Source organism: Manacus candei, unplaced genomic scaffold (genome assembly GCF_025592945.1).
Source record: "Manacus candei isolate 608988 ecotype Guabito, Panama unplaced genomic scaffold, ASM2559294v1 h1tg000071l, whole genome shotgun sequence".
NCBI classification, from domain to species: Eukaryota; Metazoa; Chordata; class Aves; order Passeriformes; family Pipridae; genus Manacus; species Manacus candei.
In genome coordinates, this window is record NW_026138119.1 from 5,158,862 (window position 1) to 5,175,789 (window position 16,928).

The 16,928-nt window shown below is 61.7% G+C and overlaps 1 protein-coding gene across 1 annotated transcript in view; it reads right to left on the reverse strand.

Annotated features, from left to right (window-relative positions):
• Positions 1 to 67: 67 nt before the first annotated feature.
• The window catches only part of HMCN2 (hemicentin 2), a 35,290-nt gene continuing 18,429 nt past the window's right edge, over positions 68 to 16,928 (reverse strand). Inside the window, exons 35-79 of the mRNA XM_051807825.1 lie at positions 16,547 to 16,720; positions 16,064 to 16,177; positions 15,697 to 15,839; positions 15,380 to 15,530; positions 14,944 to 15,162; positions 14,612 to 14,725; positions 14,283 to 14,470; positions 14,013 to 14,109; positions 13,583 to 13,744; positions 13,090 to 13,203; positions 12,841 to 12,972; positions 12,220 to 12,363; positions 11,960 to 12,119; positions 11,514 to 11,638; positions 11,248 to 11,431; positions 10,966 to 11,063; positions 10,379 to 10,651; positions 10,090 to 10,280; positions 9,934 to 10,015; positions 9,547 to 9,683; positions 9,283 to 9,424; positions 8,939 to 9,086; positions 8,548 to 8,675; positions 8,264 to 8,420; positions 8,036 to 8,157; positions 7,634 to 7,798; positions 7,423 to 7,530; positions 7,197 to 7,331; positions 6,808 to 6,942; positions 6,495 to 6,685; positions 5,957 to 6,170; positions 5,658 to 5,792; positions 5,396 to 5,586; positions 5,237 to 5,318; positions 4,821 to 5,090; positions 3,906 to 4,055; positions 3,564 to 3,701; positions 3,280 to 3,401; positions 2,945 to 3,182; positions 2,761 to 2,823; positions 2,538 to 2,666; positions 2,098 to 2,418; positions 1,766 to 1,882; positions 1,382 to 1,508; positions 68 to 1,261 (exon numbers count right to left, since the gene is read on the reverse strand). Coding sequence (XP_051663785.1) covers positions 919 to 1,261; positions 1,382 to 1,508; positions 1,766 to 1,882; positions 2,098 to 2,418; positions 2,538 to 2,666; positions 2,761 to 2,823; positions 2,945 to 3,182; positions 3,280 to 3,401; positions 3,564 to 3,701; positions 3,906 to 4,055; positions 4,821 to 5,090; positions 5,237 to 5,318; positions 5,396 to 5,586; positions 5,658 to 5,792; positions 5,957 to 6,170; positions 6,495 to 6,685; positions 6,808 to 6,942; positions 7,197 to 7,331; positions 7,423 to 7,530; positions 7,634 to 7,798; positions 8,036 to 8,157; positions 8,264 to 8,420; positions 8,548 to 8,675; positions 8,939 to 9,086; positions 9,283 to 9,424; positions 9,547 to 9,683; positions 9,934 to 10,015; positions 10,090 to 10,280; positions 10,379 to 10,651; positions 10,966 to 11,063; positions 11,248 to 11,431; positions 11,514 to 11,638; positions 11,960 to 12,119; positions 12,220 to 12,363; positions 12,841 to 12,972; positions 13,090 to 13,203; positions 13,583 to 13,744; positions 14,013 to 14,109; positions 14,283 to 14,470; positions 14,612 to 14,725; positions 14,944 to 15,162; positions 15,380 to 15,530; positions 15,697 to 15,839; positions 16,064 to 16,177; positions 16,547 to 16,720 — 7,073 coding nt within the window. The 3' untranslated portion in view covers positions 68 to 918. The remainder of the gene's footprint in view (positions 1,262 to 1,381; positions 1,509 to 1,765; positions 1,883 to 2,097; positions 2,419 to 2,537; positions 2,667 to 2,760; positions 2,824 to 2,944; positions 3,183 to 3,279; positions 3,402 to 3,563; positions 3,702 to 3,905; positions 4,056 to 4,820; positions 5,091 to 5,236; positions 5,319 to 5,395; positions 5,587 to 5,657; positions 5,793 to 5,956; positions 6,171 to 6,494; positions 6,686 to 6,807; positions 6,943 to 7,196; positions 7,332 to 7,422; positions 7,531 to 7,633; positions 7,799 to 8,035; positions 8,158 to 8,263; positions 8,421 to 8,547; positions 8,676 to 8,938; positions 9,087 to 9,282; positions 9,425 to 9,546; positions 9,684 to 9,933; positions 10,016 to 10,089; positions 10,281 to 10,378; positions 10,652 to 10,965; positions 11,064 to 11,247; positions 11,432 to 11,513; positions 11,639 to 11,959; positions 12,120 to 12,219; positions 12,364 to 12,840; positions 12,973 to 13,089; positions 13,204 to 13,582; positions 13,745 to 14,012; positions 14,110 to 14,282; positions 14,471 to 14,611; positions 14,726 to 14,943; positions 15,163 to 15,379; positions 15,531 to 15,696; positions 15,840 to 16,063; positions 16,178 to 16,546; positions 16,721 to 16,928) is intronic.

The window sequence follows — 16,928 nt, forward strand, 5'->3', positions numbered from 1 at the left end:
CTCACTTTTCCCCCCTGCATGTACCCAGGACACCCCAGACCAACAACAGACCTGGTCTTGAGGGACAGGAAAGCCCCATCCCAAAGGACAGAGACTTTTGGGGGAAATGTCAGTGGCCACACACAGGTGCAGCAAGAGTGGGCTCCCGTGATGGGACCACAGCACCCTCACCTGGGTGCACTGCCACCATCCCACACCACGGACTAGGACTGAAACAGTGTTTTGGGAACAGTCTCTACCTTCACTACGTGCAAAGAGGCCACATCCTGCTCCTGCTGACCAAGATGCTGGGGCAGGGTTGGACCTTCAGGGACTGGACAATGTCTGGATGTGGCAATCTCCCTTCTGTGGTCCAAGGCCAGGCAGAGAGGTGTCCAAAGCCCCAGGAATTCTGGGCGGCTGTTGGGGCAGCCCCATCCCACATGCTGAAGGAAGCTGCTTTCTTAAGGCATGGGTTGATATTTAACCACAAAACACCTTTATAAATCAGTAAGTGTGCACAGAAACAAGTGGATTTAAAAAAATTCCAAAACCAACTATTTCAATTTAATACATGGTTAATGCCAGGGTGCCCTGTACCCTCCCCAGGCCGGGGGATCCCTCCCTGCACCCCTGGCCAGTTCATCCTCCCACCCCCACATCTGGGAGCTGATCACAGCCAAGGCCATCCAGAGCTGTGTTTGCTCTGGGATTTGGGACCTGACTGCAAGAGGCTGGTGGGATATCTTGTCCCTCCAGGGACCCTGCTGAGTCAGAGATCCTCAGCAGGTGGAGGGAACACGACTGAGGGGTGAAGGGGTGTCTGGGAGAGAGGGGAGAGGTGCAAGCTCAGCGCTCCCTGAGCCACGTGCCCCACCCGTGCGGTGGGGAGGGACAGGAGGAGATATGACCTGCATCCCCTCCTGTCCCTTGGCTGTGTCAGTAGGGGTAGGGAGAGACAGAGATGAGGAGGAGGAAGATGCTGGGTGCCCTCTGCCCACCCGGGGCCAGCGCCTGCACCTTGAGGCGGTGGGTGCCGGGGTCCCGCAGCGGGCGCAGGGTGGAGATGATGCCGCGGCCCCGCTCGGTGCGGAGGGCGAAGGGGCTGCCGGGGTCCTGCTCCAGCAGCGTGAAAACGGGGCGGTGGCGTTGGGCGGAGCCCGGGGTGAGGTGCACCACGTCCCGGCGGGCAGCGATGCCCAGGGGCAGGGTGAGCAGCTCGTACCGCAGCGTGGGGGGGCCGGCCGGGCCGCAGGACGGGGCACAGCGACCCACGCACAGCCTGCAGGGGAGATGGGGGAACGCGGGATGTGGGGGGTGTCAGAGAGCAGGCAGGACACCTGGGTCCACGGTGACACGAGGAGCATGGAATGGACACCCCGTGCCCCACAGCACGACTCACCCTGGGCTGGAGCCCCTCCGGTACCCGGCTGGGCACGGCACATCAACACACTGGGCACCTCCACGGGTGTTGAAGCACATCTGGCTTGAGCCACACTGGATTGTGCCCTCTGCACACTCATCCGTGTCTGCAGGGAGAGAGGGAACAAGTCTGAGGGTAAAGGGTGCCCACAGCTGAGGTGGAGGTTCAAACCCCGACCCCCACACCTTCCCACCCCTTCCCCGGGCTCTCAGACACTGGGGGAGCAGGACAAAAACTCAGGCTCTGCGGGGTGCTGAGCCTGGAAACAACCCTCCCAGAGAAGGAGAAAGACTTGCAGCCCCAGAAAGATGACACCCAGGGCACTATGGGGACTGGACATCCCCCTGGCACCCCCACACTGACCATGGCAGGTCTTCCCATTGGACAGCAGCTGGTAGCCAGGGGGGCACAGGCAGTGGTAGCTGCCCGGGCTGTTCCTGCACTCGTGCTGGCACTGGTTCGACTGGCACTCGTCAAGGTCTGTGGGGTGAGAGAGATGAAGGAGAAGCATCAGCCCCCTCTGTTGCCCACTGCCCTGGGACAGTCTGACTCTCACCTCCCTTTCCCAGCATAGCCAAGACCACAGGGTGCAAACAAAGTGTGGGGGACAGGGCAGCAATGGGCACAGGAGTTACTTTTTGGGGACAAAGCGGCCTCTGAACAATCTGCAACAGCCTTCCCTGACACACACTCACCAGTGCAGGTGCCATTCCTCTTGACATAGCCTGTAGGGCAGGGGGGGCCCCGGGCACCTGTCCCTGCATCCTTGGCCACGCGGCGCAGGGCGAGCTGGGTGTAGAAGGATCGTCCCCATGGGCGGCTCCTCGGCCCCAGCCAGCGCAGGGGGGTGTCCCGGGACATGCTGCCCACTGTGTCCCCTCCATCCGTCCCTGCTGTGCCACACTGTCCACCCGGCAGCAGGATCCTGCCAGGGGGGCACAGGCACTCGTAGGAGCCCCGAAGGTTCCGACACTCAAAGGCACACGGTGGGGGAAACTGCAGGCACTCATTGATGTCTGGAAGAGGAAAGAGATGAGGAGCTGCAGCTGGATGGGGAAATTGAGGCTGTAGCAGGGCAGGGGGGCGACCATGGCCCTGTGGCCAAGTATGTGTCCCCTGAGAGCCCAGCCCATACCCAGGCACGGCCAGCCAACGCCCAGCGCGCGGTAGCCGGGAGGGCAGGGGCAGCGGTAGCTCCCGGCAGTGTTCTGGCAGAGCTGGTTGTAGCGGCAGGCGTGGGACCCCTCGGTGCATTCATCGACATCTGGGCAGCAGAGAGAGGACAGGGTTGGGGGGATGGGGAAGTGGAACCAGGTGCCCTTTGCCATCCTCATGTCCCCCTCGGGAAGGGTCCGTACCAACGCAGTACAGCTGCCCAGGGTCCAGGATGAATCCCAGTGGGCACTGGTCTCCATCAGCCCCTGGGATTGAGCAAAGAGAATGAGAAGGGACATGTCACTGCAGGGACATGGTGTTTGCACCCTCACAGACACTGAGGGATCCCGGTGTCTCCATCCCCATCCTTGGGACTCCCCTCATTACCTGCATCAAGTGAGGCACGGAGCTGGAAGTGGAGCTGCTCTGTGGCCGGGTCATAGGAGGCAGTGATGGCTCTGGCCCGGAGGTGCTGCACCCGGGGGAGCTGTGGGCCCACAGCGGGGTCGTACACGATGGTGTGATTGCAGCGGGCATGGAGGATGTGCCCATCCCGCAGGAAGCTCTGCACTGAACCCCCAGAGAGCTGCCCTGTGCCCGTCTGCACATAGCGCTCGCTGAAGTCCTGGGGAGAGGCAGGGAGAGGGGTCAGGCCATGGACCATCCCCATGCTCCCAGCACAAGAGTCGTGGCCCCACAGGGAGAACGGGCAGTGCCAGCACCTGCAGCAGCACCGCGGCCTCGCCGATGGTGTCCGGCACGGAGCCGCTGATCACACTGTCCAGTCGCAGGGCACCAGTGGCATCCACGCCCCGGGCGAGGTGGGTGACCCGCAGGAGCTCCCCTGCCAGGGGGGAGCGGTGAGCAGCAGCCCATGGCACCCCCAAACACAGCTCCACCTCTGGCTGAGGAGCTCAGCCTGGAGACGGTGCTTGGGGAAACGGAGTCCGAGTTCCCCCAGGAGCTGACCAGGCTCCCCCTGCCTGAGGCTGCTGGAATCCCTAACCTGTGGCAAACTCCAGCTGTGATTCATGCTGGAAGGTTCCCTGGGTGAGCAGGAACCCACTTCGGGTCACCCCGTCAGTGTGTGCCAAGGACCAGTAAATGGGGGCAATGATGGGGACCAGCACCCGCATCAGTGGTCCTGGAGATGAGAGAGAAAACATGTCACCAGGGAGCCAGCACCCTCCTGAGGGGGCACCCAGCCTGCCCCACTCCTCCATGCCCACATGGCACAGATTTGGGTGCTGCTTTTGGGGGAAGAAGGAAATAAAAATCCTTCCTCCAGTTTTGACACTTGACACAGGTCAAAACCCTCCCAAGGGTGAGGGCAGAGGTGACCACTCACCTACAGTGGGTGGGATGCTCCTGATGCTGCTCTGGATGGTGGTGGTGCCGGACTGTGGGTCATCCAACACGCTGGCATCGAGGGGGGAGACACCAAGCTTGTGGGCATTGATGACACCAACCAGGCGGCCCCATACTTGGTGCAGCTCCCCTGGGGCAAAAGAGATGGGGTCAGGCAGCAGCACTGGGGCTGCGCTCCCATGGGAGAGCAGGGTGCTTCGCTGACTCTCCTCTCACTAATTTCCTTGTCAAGAAAATCTTGTTTTCTGGAGGTGAAAGCTGGAGCAAGGCAGGCAGTGTCCCTGCATGACTGCAGGAACAGTCCCCAGAGACCCCCTGGCTCCGGGCAGCAGTGCCACATTGACAAGGGATGCTGTGAGTGTGCCTGTGTCTTATCACACCAACATGCACTGACATCCCCAAACCCTGCTCTGTATCAACATCATGGTCCTGGCAGTGGCCCCAAGCTTTTATTTGCTTCTCCAGCATGCCTGGCAGCAAAATGCCAGCAGCCACACAGGGGCACACAGGGCAGCTGGAGTTTCCTCTATCCATCCAGGCTCTCTGCTCCTGAGGGGCAGCAGGAGAGGATGTGCCTGTGCATTTAGAGAGCCCCTGGGAGATGGGAATTTAATCATGGGCAGCAAATGCAGGAAAGCTGAGGAGAGGCGAGTGTGGGTTGGCACATGGTTGCTGCTTGGGTGAGAGTCTGTTTGGGCTCAGACCTTCTGCTGAGCACTGGAAGAGAGGAGAGGGCAAACCAGAGCATGAATCACAGGGTTTAGAGCAAGCCAGAAAAGGCAATATCCCTCCAAAGCATCATGCTGGAGGTCTTACCCCAGTGTGTAACAGTGGTGTGGGCAGGCCCAGCCTCCTGAGCCAGCCAGAAGCTCCTGAACCCAGGGCAGACACTCACCTTGGACATCCAGGGAGCTGTGGGCGATGGCAGAACCCAGGGCATTGTGAGCGAGGCAAGAGTATCTGCCAGCATCACGGTGGGCAACAGCAGGCAGGAGCAGGGTGGCATTGGGCAGGACATGGGCATGGGGACCCTCGAGAAGCGGCTCCCCATCCCGCTGCCACTCCACAGAGGGTGTGGGTTCCCCTGACATGATGCAGTGCAGCAGCACACGCTGCCCAGCATGTGCTGTCACCACTCCTGGTGTCACCGCCACCACGGGGGCACCTGGGCAGGGAAAGGGATGCAGGCGGTGCTGCAGCATTCCAGCGGTTCTGGGACTGCTCCCCAGGGGTCAGGGATGGTTGGGGGGCTGAGGGGTGGCATGGTTTGCAGTCCCTTAAAAAGAGGGTGCAGAGGTGGGTAGCACTCACTCTGCAGGACCAGGGTGACGACCTTTGCTGCTGTGCCCGCACCATTCTCCGCCACACACCGGTAGTGCCCTGCATCAGTGCTCTAGCAGGACCAACAGCGTTAGCACAATGCCATGAAAGCTCCCCAAAACGCACCAGCCCCCTGAAGGCCCCACTCACCCCCACGACCTGGATGGCCAGGGAGCCGTTCTGCAGCTGGCGCAGGCGCCCACTGGCCACCACCGGCACCCCGTCCTTGCTCCAGCGGATGAGGGGCTCAGGGTGACCCCGAGCATCACAGTCGAGGAGGGCATCACCTCCTGGGTGCTCCACCTGGTACGTGCTGGGGTCCCCCTGTATGATGGGTGCCTCTGGGGAAGGGAGAGAGAGGTGGCAGAGGAGAGGGCTGACTGGGCACCCCAGTTTCCCTGCCACCACCTACCTCTGACAGAGACGAAGGCGGTGGCCCTGATGGCACCGGCGCTGTTCTCGGCGTGGCACACGTAGGTCCCGCTGTCAGCACGGGTGGCTGCCTCCCGCCGCAGGGTGCTCCTGCCACTCTGCCCCGACACACCATCTGCAGGGTGCAAACCCCCAAAAAATTGTAGTTGGGGACCAGCTGGTTACAACCCTGCACAGCCAGACACGCTGGCACCCCAGGGGCCCTGAAAGGTGGAACAAGGACAAGGATGGCACCAGGATCACGTCCTCCCCCAAGCACAGCACCCTCTGCCCAGGTACCAGTGATGAGCTGCCCGTTGGCCGTCCAGGAGAGGCGGGGCTGGGGGCTGCCCACGGCGGCACACACCAGGTCCAGCCTCTCGCCCCAGTTCAGGGTGATGTCTGTGGGCAGGAGGGTGAAGGTGGGCAGGGTGTGGATGAAGAGGGAGAGCTGTCGGACTGCCCTCCCAGCCGAGTTCACTGCAATACAGGAGTAGCTCCCAGCATCCCCTTCCTGCACCGGGAAAGAGGAGGATGAGAGGGGTCAGCTCGAGTCCGGAGTCCAGGTGCAGCCCTGGCTCACTGTGTTACGGCTTTGCTGGTTGTTGTGCACCTAAAAAGCCACGGCTTGGCCACAACCATTTTTTCCAACCCACGTTAGCAAACCCACACTACCCTGGACCCTCCAGCCTCTGTGTCAAAGGACTGCACAGGGCTCTCTCTACCAAATATATTTTGGTAGACGTATCCAGGGCTTGTTTTTCAGCAGCAAAAGACACTTGTTCCTCAGCTCTCTGACTTGACAGCTGGCTCAGTGACAGGAGGGGACGGTGCTCACCTGGACATCCCGGAGCAGCAGCTCCCCGGAGGGCAGGACAGTGGCCTTCCCCCCGCCACCCCGCACCAGGGCTCCCTCCCGGCTCCAGGACACACGAGGCTCGGGGACACCACGGGCAGCACAGGGCAGCAGCACCTCCAGCCCCTCCAGGACAACCAGCTCCAGCGGGCCGGCTGCGATGACGGGGGGCACTGGATGGGGCAGGAGGGAAGGGACTTGCTCGCACCTCAACAGCCACGTTTTGGTGTGAGGTGCTGGGGCAGGGGCTGATCAGAGGAGGGGACAAGCACTGGGGCCCCGATTGCTGCTGTACCTTGCACGATCAGCCTGGTCCTCCCCGCAGCGGTGCCCGAGGGGTTGCGAGCCACGCACAGGTAGGTGCCTGCATCCTCTGGGGCTGCTCGGAGGAGACGCAGCCGCCCATTGGGGAGCACCTTCAGGCCAGGCCCTGTGGGGAAGGGCAGGAATGAAGGGCAGGATAGGGACTGCTTCCCCTACAGAAGTGCCTCTTCCCAGGGAGTCTCCATGGAACAGCTCCAGCAGCCAACACACCCACCTGGGGCAGCAGCTGGGAGCCAGGAGAACCCACATACAGTGACACCTCCCCACCCTGCTAGAATGCCCACAACCCCCCAGCACCCAAATATTCCCCCAGGAAAAGGCTGCGTGGGCTCTGCTATCCTCCAGCAGGCTCCTGCTCACCTCCAGCAATGCCAACACCATCCTTCTGCCAGGTGACCTCCGGCCGGGGGACACCTCTGGCCTCACAGGACAGCACCACGCTGGTGTTGACCATCACCATCACCATGCCGGGCAGGGGCTTCAAAGTAGGGGGCTCTGCAAGCAGCAGGGAAATGCTGCCCACCGGGGCTACCCTGGGCAGAGAGTGCAGGGCCCCCACAAGTGGGACCCCGGGAGCTGTGCGTACCATGCACCGTGAGCCAGAGGTGCTTTCGGGCTGTGCCGGCAGCGCTCTGAGCCGTGCAGGTGTAGTGGCCGGTGTGTGCAGGCAGCGCCTGCCTGATCTCCAGGGCTCCTGGAAGACAGTGGGCAGAGGGGAGGCAGCAGGAGGGCTGGCAGGGACCCACTGTCCCACTGGAGCTGTGCTGCCCCATGCCCGTGCTGCCCTGTGCCCGTACCTCTGGGTAGGACGCGGTAGCCCCCTCCTCTGCTGCCCAGCTGAGCCCCGTCCTTGCTCCATGACACCGTGGGCGGGGGCACACCAAAGGTGTAGCAGGTGAGGACCACAGGGGACAGCCGGGTGACAACCACATCCGTGAGGTCATCAGCAATAGTGGGGGGCACTGGAGAGGGGAAGGAGGGAGGGAGGGAGGTGAGCAGGGATGCATGGCAAATGCTGAAGGGGATTCTGTCCCTGTGCACATGGACACAGCTATTTCCTCTCTTGCCTGCCCTCATGCCCAGTCCTCGAGAGGGAATCCAACCCCGGGGGGGCTGCAGCACACTCACATCATGCCTGAGGTGGTGACAAATCCTGGGAAAGCCACTCTCAGCAAGACCCCCAGCCCCCAGAATCTCACCGTGGACAGACACGAGGAAGACCTTGCGTGCCTCTCCAGCCACGTTGGTGGCGATGCACTCGAACCTCCCCTCATCCCGGGGACCAGGGCTGGTGATGAGCAGAGATCCCAAGGACTGCAAACTGTGCAGGCAGAACACAGAGTCACTTCTGTCCCACGGGGAGCAGTGAGAGGGGGTAAACCCCACCTTACAGAGGGACCCTTCAGTGGGCGGGGTGCCCAGTGTACCTGTAGGTGCCAGGTGGGCGGTGTAGGTTCAGGGGGCGACCGTCCTTCTCCCACCTGATGTGGGGCTCGGGGGACCCCCAGGAGTCACAGCCCAGTGTGGCTGGCTGCTGAGCCAGCAGGGTGAGGTTGGAGGGCCCAGGGGCGATGGTGGGAGGGACTGCAGGAGGGCATGGTGGTGATAAGCAGAGGACAGTAGCACATCATTGCACTGATGAGAGCAGCCCAGCAGTGGTGGGTTGCAAGGGGGTGAGCCTAGGAGGGATCCATCTGGCTCTCCAGCTTACCCAGGACATGGAGGTTCAGGCCTCGGCGGTCAGAGCCAGCAGGGCTGGATGCCATGCAGAGGTAATGGCCTGAATCCTGGACCTGGACGGGGTTGATTTGCAGGGAACCCTCTGGCAGGAGCTGCAGCCTGAGGAGGAAGAGCAAGGAAGCCCCGTGGGGGCTCTGCATGGCTGGGCTGCACCACACAGTGACCAGTCGATGGGAAGGTGACAAGTGCCACTGCAGTCATATGCAGCTCGTGCCCAGTGAGCTGGTGTGGGGACAGAGCACAGCTCTTCACAGCGTGACAGTGCTGCCTCTGCTCCAGGCACACCAAATGACATATTGATGTGGAGGGTGGCACTATCTGAGTGTCAGCTCTTGGTGTCACCAACCTGCAGAGCCTCATACCTGTCACTCCCAGGAAGGAGCAGGAGCTGGCCGTCCTTCCGCCACGTCACCTGGGGCACAGGCCACCCCTCTGCCTGGCACAGTAGCACAGCTGAGCTGTTCAGCAGGGCTCTCACCTCCTCAGGGCCTGGCTGGATCTCAGGGGCCACTGTGGCAGCATCACAGAAAGTGGGGGACAGGGCTCAGGGATGGAGGATGCCAGCCCAGAGCGGCACTGGAGGCAGGGCATAGTCCAGCCCCATCGTCCAACTGTGAGACACTCCATAATATTCCACATCCCTGATTCAACAGGGAAGGAGCTGGCACTCAGGGTCAGCCTAGGCCAGTGGAAGGGCAGCACTCACTGTGGACCTGCACCCGAAGGCGCAGGCTGGTGTCCCCCATGGCGTTGGTGGCCCTGCAGCTGTACTCCCCCCCGTCCACTGCCCGCACAGCCCGGATCTGCAGGAAGCGCCCCTCAGCCAGGACCTGCCTGTGGGAATCCTCCTAAACCCCCAGGAGCTCCTATCAGCAGCTCTCCCTGCACCAGCCCCTGCCAGCCCCTCGGAGCTGGTGCAGGTTCACCCCAGTCCCTGCCCGTGCACCATCCCTGGTCCCGTCACAGGTACCTGCACTGGGGAGCCCTCCCGGTGCCACTCGATGTGGGGGGGTGGCTCAGCATCCTCTGGGCACTCCAGGATGAGCTGCCCCCCTGCTGCAGCCGTGATGATGGGGATCTCCCCAGCACTCTCAGTGCTGGGTGGTGCTGTGGGACACACGTCAGGGAGTCAGAGGATGTGCAACGTGTGTTGGACCCTCCATACTTGTCCCTGTAAGTCGTGCACAGGCCTCTACTCTGCAGGACCATCATCCTGTGCTCCAGACCCTTCTTTGGAGGTTTCTTACAGCCCCCACCAATCCCAAAGAGGAATGCAGGGGTGCTCCAGCTCTCTGGTCCCCCAGAGCTTGGACCATCCTACAGCACCCTCCTCACTGCACTGCTGGGGCCACACTACCTTGGATGCTGAGGTGGAAGCTCCTGCTGTCCTCCCCAGCAGGGCTAGTGGCCAGGCAGGTGTACAAGCCAGAGTCAGCCACCTACACAGCCAGGAGAGGGACAAATTGAGGCACAAAAGAAAATGCAGGTGGGGAGAAGAAAGAGGAGCTCCTACCTCAGCGCTCTCCACACGGAGGGTGCTCTCATTCCCTGACATGAGCCAGGGCCCTGCCAGCAGCCGTCCGTCCTTCTCCCAGGTGACAGTGGGCATGGGGACACCCGTGACCACACATGTCAGCTCCAGTGGGGTGCCCACAGTGAGGGACATCTCAGTGGGGTGGGATGCAGCCTCGACACGGGGTGGCTCTGCAAGGCACGTGGCAAGGCAGGAGGACTCATCCCCTCATTGCTCCCAAAAAATTGGCTAAGCTGCCCTTCCCAAGTCCCGGGGGGATGACACGCACCCATCACCAGGAGGTGAAAGGCTTTGCTGGCCTCCCCCACCTCGTTCACCACCAGGCAGGAGTACACCCCTGTGTCAGACGGCCCCACGGCTGCCAGGTTCAGCTGTGGGCCACCAGGCACCTGGTCTCTGTGCTGCCCCAGGGGCTCTCCATCCTTCAGCCAGGTCACTGCCGGTGCTGGGGACCCGGTGGCTTCACAGGAGAAAGTGACATCAGAGCCCTCAGCCACCATCTGCTCCTCTCTGCTCTCAGGGCTCTCCAGGACAGGGGGCACTGGGGAGGGAAGGATTTCCTTTAGGGGGGGCTGTGGGAGTAAAGTTGGATCCCCAGGCACTGGAGATGGGTTTGGCAGTTCCCTGGTGTCCTGTGAGCACCCAAAGGTTGCTCAGCCTCCCTGCAGGGTGTTCTGGGACTGCTTTCAGGCTGGTCCTGCCTTGCTCCATCCCCTCCAAACCCAGACCAGCAGCTAAGGGATGGCTCAGGACCCTGTTTGGGAGTGGACTACAACGCACAACATGTGCTCTGCCAGCAAAATCAGTGCCTGGGTGCCCCCCACTCTGCTCTCCCCAAGCCCATCTGTCCCATACCTCGTATCTCCAGGACGAAGCTGCGATCGGCCACCCCTGCCCGGCTGGAGACGACGCAGGTGTAGAGGCCGGCGTCTGAGACCTGTGCCTGGAAGATCCTAGACCATGGAGTGGGGCAGAGGAGTGGGGAGGAGACATCAGCTCTGGGTGACCCCCTGCTCCCCAGGGTCTCCGCGCTGACACTCAGCCACCTCGGGGTGCAGCCACGGCCATCCCCACACGCAGACCTGGGTACCAGCCCCAAAGTCTGCGGCTGAGCATCGCTCCAGGGTCGCTTCTCACCTGAGGACGTGCCCGGCCAACAGCAGAGTGACGCGAGGGGACAGGCGGAGGGGCAGCCCGTCCTTCAGCCAGCTCACGTGCAGCGGAGGGGACCCCCGTGCCCGGCACTGCAGTGTCACCGCTGCGGACAGGGCTCCACGGACCACCTCCGGGTCATCGGCACCTCTCTCGATGGTGGGAGGGACTGGGTGGGGGGACAGAGGGGATGATGAGGCTGTCGGGGGCGGGTTGCCCTGGCACTGCCCCCGGGTCCCAGCCCTGCTCACCCAGCACGCTCAGCGTGTGCAGCCGCGTGTCCTCGCCCGCGCTGTTTCGGGCCAGGCACGTGTACGCCCCCGAGTCGGCAGCTTGGAGCCCCTCAAGGAGCAGGGAGTTGCCATCCGGGGACATCCTGTGTGGGAAGGACAGGGCAGTGACCTGTGTGCCCATCCCTAACGTGCCCGCGGGGCAGAGGTGCTCTGTACTTGGTCGCAGCCCAGGCATCAACCGGGACCATGCCAGGGTGACAGTGACCATCCTGGACACCCACGATGGTGTTGTCTCAGCAGCTCTCAGCAAAGAGCTGGCATGAGCGTGTGCCAGATCAAGCAATGGGAAGAAGCAACAGAGCTCAGACTGCTTTGCATGGCAACTTTGCACGTGGGGAAACTGAGGCACAGACAGGGTTGTGCTGTGGTCAGCTCCTGGGGTGGTCCCCCCCTCCCAAACTCACCGGACATGTGAGGGGGGCTGCAGCTCCAGGGGCTGCCCATCCTTCAGCCAAGAGATCTGGGGGGTGGGTTGTCCCTGGGCCCGGCACTCCAGCCTGACCCCGCTGCCCTCCAGCACGCTGTGCTCACTGGGGAGCCCTGCACTGATGATCTGAGGGGCCACTGCACCGAGAAGAGAGGGATGCTGAGGAAGAGGAGGGGGAGGAAGGCTCCACTCCAAAGGAGAGCCCACAGACACCTGGCTGCCTTGGGGAAGCCCTACCTCGCACCAGCACCACGAAGTCCTTGCGTGTCTCAGCCCCTGCACCCTGGGCCAGGCAGGTGTATCGGCCCTGGTGGAAGGGCTGGAGGGGGCTGAGCTGGAGCTGGGCCCCCCCAGACACCAAGCCCTGCTCTGGGCTGCTCTCTGCAAGGAGACAGGTGAAGAGGGCTGAGCACTGCTCCTCCACTGAACCATCCCCAGGCTCACTGTTGTGCTACCCCCTTCCCACCCCCGGGATCCAGGTCTGGGGACACTGTTAAAGCACAGCAGAGATTTTGCAGTTTGCACTGCTGGAGCTTTACAGGAGAAAAGAGCCACTGCTTTCAGGGCAAACCCCTGTCCCAGCAGGTACCCCAAGGGCTGGTACCCAGAGAACTCACGCCCACATCCCTCTCCATTCAAGGTTCATACCCACACCCCATTGCTTCAAGCCTCAGGAATGAATCTGAGGTCTCCTAAAAGTCCTCAGGGAAAACACCAACTCTTTCATACTCTGCCCCCTCCCTATGAGCTCCTGAGGGTCTCTTGCAGCAGGGTTGGAAGTGGGGAAACTGAGGCAGGACTGTTTCAGGGGAACAGGCTGGGGATGGCAGCCCAGCACGGTGTGCCCTGCACACATACCCAGGGGGCTCCCATCCTTCAGCCAGGTGACAGTGGGCACAGCCACCCCAGTGACTTGGCAGGTCAGGATGAGGGGGGTCCCCACGTCAGCTTCGAGTGTCTCCTGCTGCAGGTCCTGGATGCCTGGGGGCTCTGAGACAGAGGAGCAGGGATGGGGATGTGAGCAGGAGCACAAAGACCAGGGTTCACTCCTGGTTCCTCAGTGTGTGCTCTGAGAGGCAGAGCTCCCGGCTGAGCCCTCACACTCACCATGGACATTGAGGATGAAGCGCTTCTCATCCTGGCCGGCCACGTTCAGTGCCACACAGGTGTATGTGCCTGAGCTGGAAAGCTTCAGGGGATGGATCTGCAGCACCCGGGAGTCTGGAAGAAGTCGAAAGCAGGGAGTCAGGTCAGGCTGGAGCAGGACCAGGTCTGGGCCACCCCACCAGCAAACTGACTGGGCCCCCAGCAGCTGGCCAAGCTCCATGTAAGAGGAGTCTGGCCATCAAAGTCTTTCTTTCAGTTCTGAGGCTTCACTGTGCACAGAAAGAAAGGGAGCTGAGCTCCTGGGGGGTGGCAACACAGAGTTTTCAGGATGCAGCCTTTAGAGCCCAGAGGAGATAATTTGGCAGCATGTGGTTACCGTGTGGTACGGCCAAAATCTGAGCTCAAGTCCCACAGGCAGCACCCAGAAAGGGGGGTTAGGGAAGTGTGCCAAGCCCCAGGGCACAGGCTATCAACCTTGCTCATCCCACCATACCTGGGCTGACTGTCACCCCCTCACTGAGCCACAGGACGTGGCCATCCTTGTACCAGGCGATCTCTGCAGCCGGGTGGGATCGGACATCGCACACCAGTGAGACGCTGCCACCGACGATGCCATCGACACTTTCGGGGTTTGGGTCCACAATCCAGGGAGCTTCTGCTCCAGCGCATCCCAAAAGACAGTGCCATAAGGGAACCATCACCACGGAGGCTGAGTTCTCCCCAGGAGGACACATGCACAGAGTGTCTCTCGCCTGCCCAGAGCATGTGGCACCTCGACCTCTGTGCACAGGGTGAGCGGGACAAGCACGAGGGGACAGAGGCAGCCATGCAGTTCCAGAGCCATGGGAGATTCCAGCTGGTGGAGGAGGAGGAGGAGCCAGAGGGGGGTAAATCAGTGACCCAGAGAAGGGGAGATGCCTTACCCTGCACAGTGAGGGCGAAGTGCTTCTCAGCTGACCCAGCCGGGTTCTCAGCCACACATGTGTATCTGCCAGTGTCACCCACCTCCACTGCAGCCACCTGCAAAGGGGGAGCCCCCACACTGAGGGCTGCCCTGAGCCAGGGAGCTGTTGGGGCTCCCATGGGGACCAAGCTCCTGGTGAGACCAGGGCAGCCCCCTTTGGAAGGAAAAAGTGCCCCATCCCCTCACATGTCCCTCCCTGGCACAGCCACCTGCCCAAGGGGACACCGACCTGAAGGACCGTGCCACCCTCCAGGATCTGGTGCCGTGGGCCAGTCACAATAGGGACATCATTCCAGAGCCAGGACACTGCGGGCTCCGGGTGCCCGGTAGCTTCACACTTGAAGTGGACAGTGCCATTGACGGTGGCCATCACCTCCTCAGGCAGATCCTCTGGGCCACCCCGGATGGCTGGGGCAGCTGGAAGCAGGCGGTTATGGGGCTGCCGTGTGCCTCCATCCGATATCCCCCCGGCCCTGGGCTCACCCAGCACCTCCAGCCCTGGGCTCACCCAGCACCTCCAGCCCTGGGCTCACCCAGCACCTCCAGCCCTGGGCTCACCCAGCACCTCCAGCTCGTAGTGCAGGCGGTCCCGTCCCGCGGCGTTGGCCGCCTCGCAGGTGTACGTGCCCGCGTCCTCCTCCCTCACCGCCGGCAGCTGCAGCACCCGGCCCCCTGCAGCACAGGGACAGGGGCACGTCCGTGGGCTGGCCCCTCCAACCACCCCATGCACAGACCCCTAATGCAGCCTCAGCAGGTCCCACAGGTGCTGTGCACGCTGGCGGGAGCAAGGGGACAAGATCCAACCTCTGCCATGCTATGGATGCTCTCAACCCACACAGCTGCTGCAGGACTGCCCCCCAAACCCCACGGTGGGGGTCTGTGCCCATTACCTAACAGCATCAGCACCCCCGGGCCGGGGGAGAGGGGCTCCCCATCCTTGTACCAGGTGAGCTGGGGGGGTGGGATGGCGCTGGTGTCGCAGTAGAGCGCGGTGGGCTGGTCAAGGACAGCCTGCCGGTGCTCTGTCACCTCCCCATCCTGGTCTTCCTCCCGGTAGAAGATCTCAAGAGCTTCTTTGGGGCTTGTTTGCTGCTGGAAGAGCGGAGGCACTGCAGGGACAGGCTGTGGTCAGCTGTGGGGAACAGGGACTCACACCCCCAGGTGCAACCAGAGCACCTACCCGGGCCTGACTAGGACCAAGGAGATGTTTTCCATCAGGCATAAACTGCTCATCCTGCTCTGCTCCCACATGGAACCCCACCAAGGACCCCTTCTCTTGCTGAGACACCCACTGCTCTGGGTGCAGGCTCTCCACCCAGGGCTCACCTTGGACATGCACGATGAAGTCCCTGTCGTCTTCGCCCACAGCGTTGGTGGCCACACAGGTGTAATGCCCCGAATCTGAGGCACTGGCTGGTTTGATCTGAAGGACCTGCCCCTCACTGAGGATCTGGAGGTGTCCGGTGCTTTCCAGGAGCTACATGGAGACCCCAGACCCAGGGCAGGGGAGAAACAGAAGGGCAGGAGGAGAATTAGACCCCCAGGAGCAGAACAGAGCCCAGACAGCCATATCTTCCCACTCCATCCACCTGGGACAGTCCCCAAATCCAGCAGCTCCTCCCTGGTCACAGTTAGGACCTCACCTGCTTGTTCTTGTACCACCGGATGGTTGGCTCAGGCACAGCCCAGGTCTCACACTCCAGCATCACTGTGCTGTTGACCTTGGTTTTCACCTCTTTCACAGCAAATTCCCCCGAAGGGTCATCTCTGGAGATCCAAGGAGGAACTAGTGGGGAAATACAACAGAGCTGGGATGAGAGAAGAGCCCCCAGCACCCTTGCTCTGCCCTAATCAGTGACAGGCAGCACCCAAAGATGGACCCTTGGTAAGTGATGTCCCTCAGGTGTCTGTACTGGGATCAGGGGAAGGAAGGGAAAGGAAGAAGCACTGGCTTGGTTGCAGTATTGGGGTCACTGCAAGAATTAGGAAGGACATGGAGAGCTCCCTCACCCAGGACCTTCACGTTGTAGTTCTTCACAGCCTCCCCGTCTTCGCTGGCCACGATGCAGCTGTACGTGCCTGCATCCTCCTCCTGGGCATTCAGGATCTGCAGCCCGTGGCCACCTGGGAAGGGGGGTCTCCTGAGAGGGTCGCTGCTCACAGCCCCAGCTGTCTATCCCTAGTGCAGCACCTGAAGGCATCTCAAGGGACCTGCTGATCACCCGCAAGCCTGGCTCGAGGGGGTCTAATGCCAGGTGCCAGGTTTATAAAAACCAGCACTAAGGAGGCTCTAGCTATTACCAGAGGATGCAGCACAGGGAAGAGCAGCATCTACCTGATGGTCTGAGCCCCTTGGGTCCTGCAGGATGATGACTCACCATCCCACTGCCCTGGAGCAAAGCCAGACCAAGAAAAGGCCTCGCTCCCACTCCCCCAGACATGCAGTAAGGGGTTACTGCACTTGTGCAAAACCAGTGGACACCAGCACAGTACCAGGGAGCAGGAGGACATTTCTAGATGCTTTGAGAGGAACCTCGTCCTTGAGCCAGGTGATGTTGGGAGATGGGTATGGCAGAGCCTCGCAGACCAGGGAGATGGGGTTGTTGATGATCACTGTGACTTCTTCTGCAGCAGCATCGTGGGCATCTTGAGCAAAGGTAGGAGTGGCTGCAGAGACAGGTTTGTGTGACAGATCAGCATTAGCACCCACTTAGGCTTCCCAGTGCTTCATCCTCCCCAACCAGAGAGCATGATCCAAGGTCAGGGAGTTGGATTTGGTCACAGCATGTGCCACCTTTAGACTCTGCCTTGTCCTGCTGCCCTCCAAAAACATGGGGGACACAGAAGACACATTCCCCCTTCCCACAAACCACTA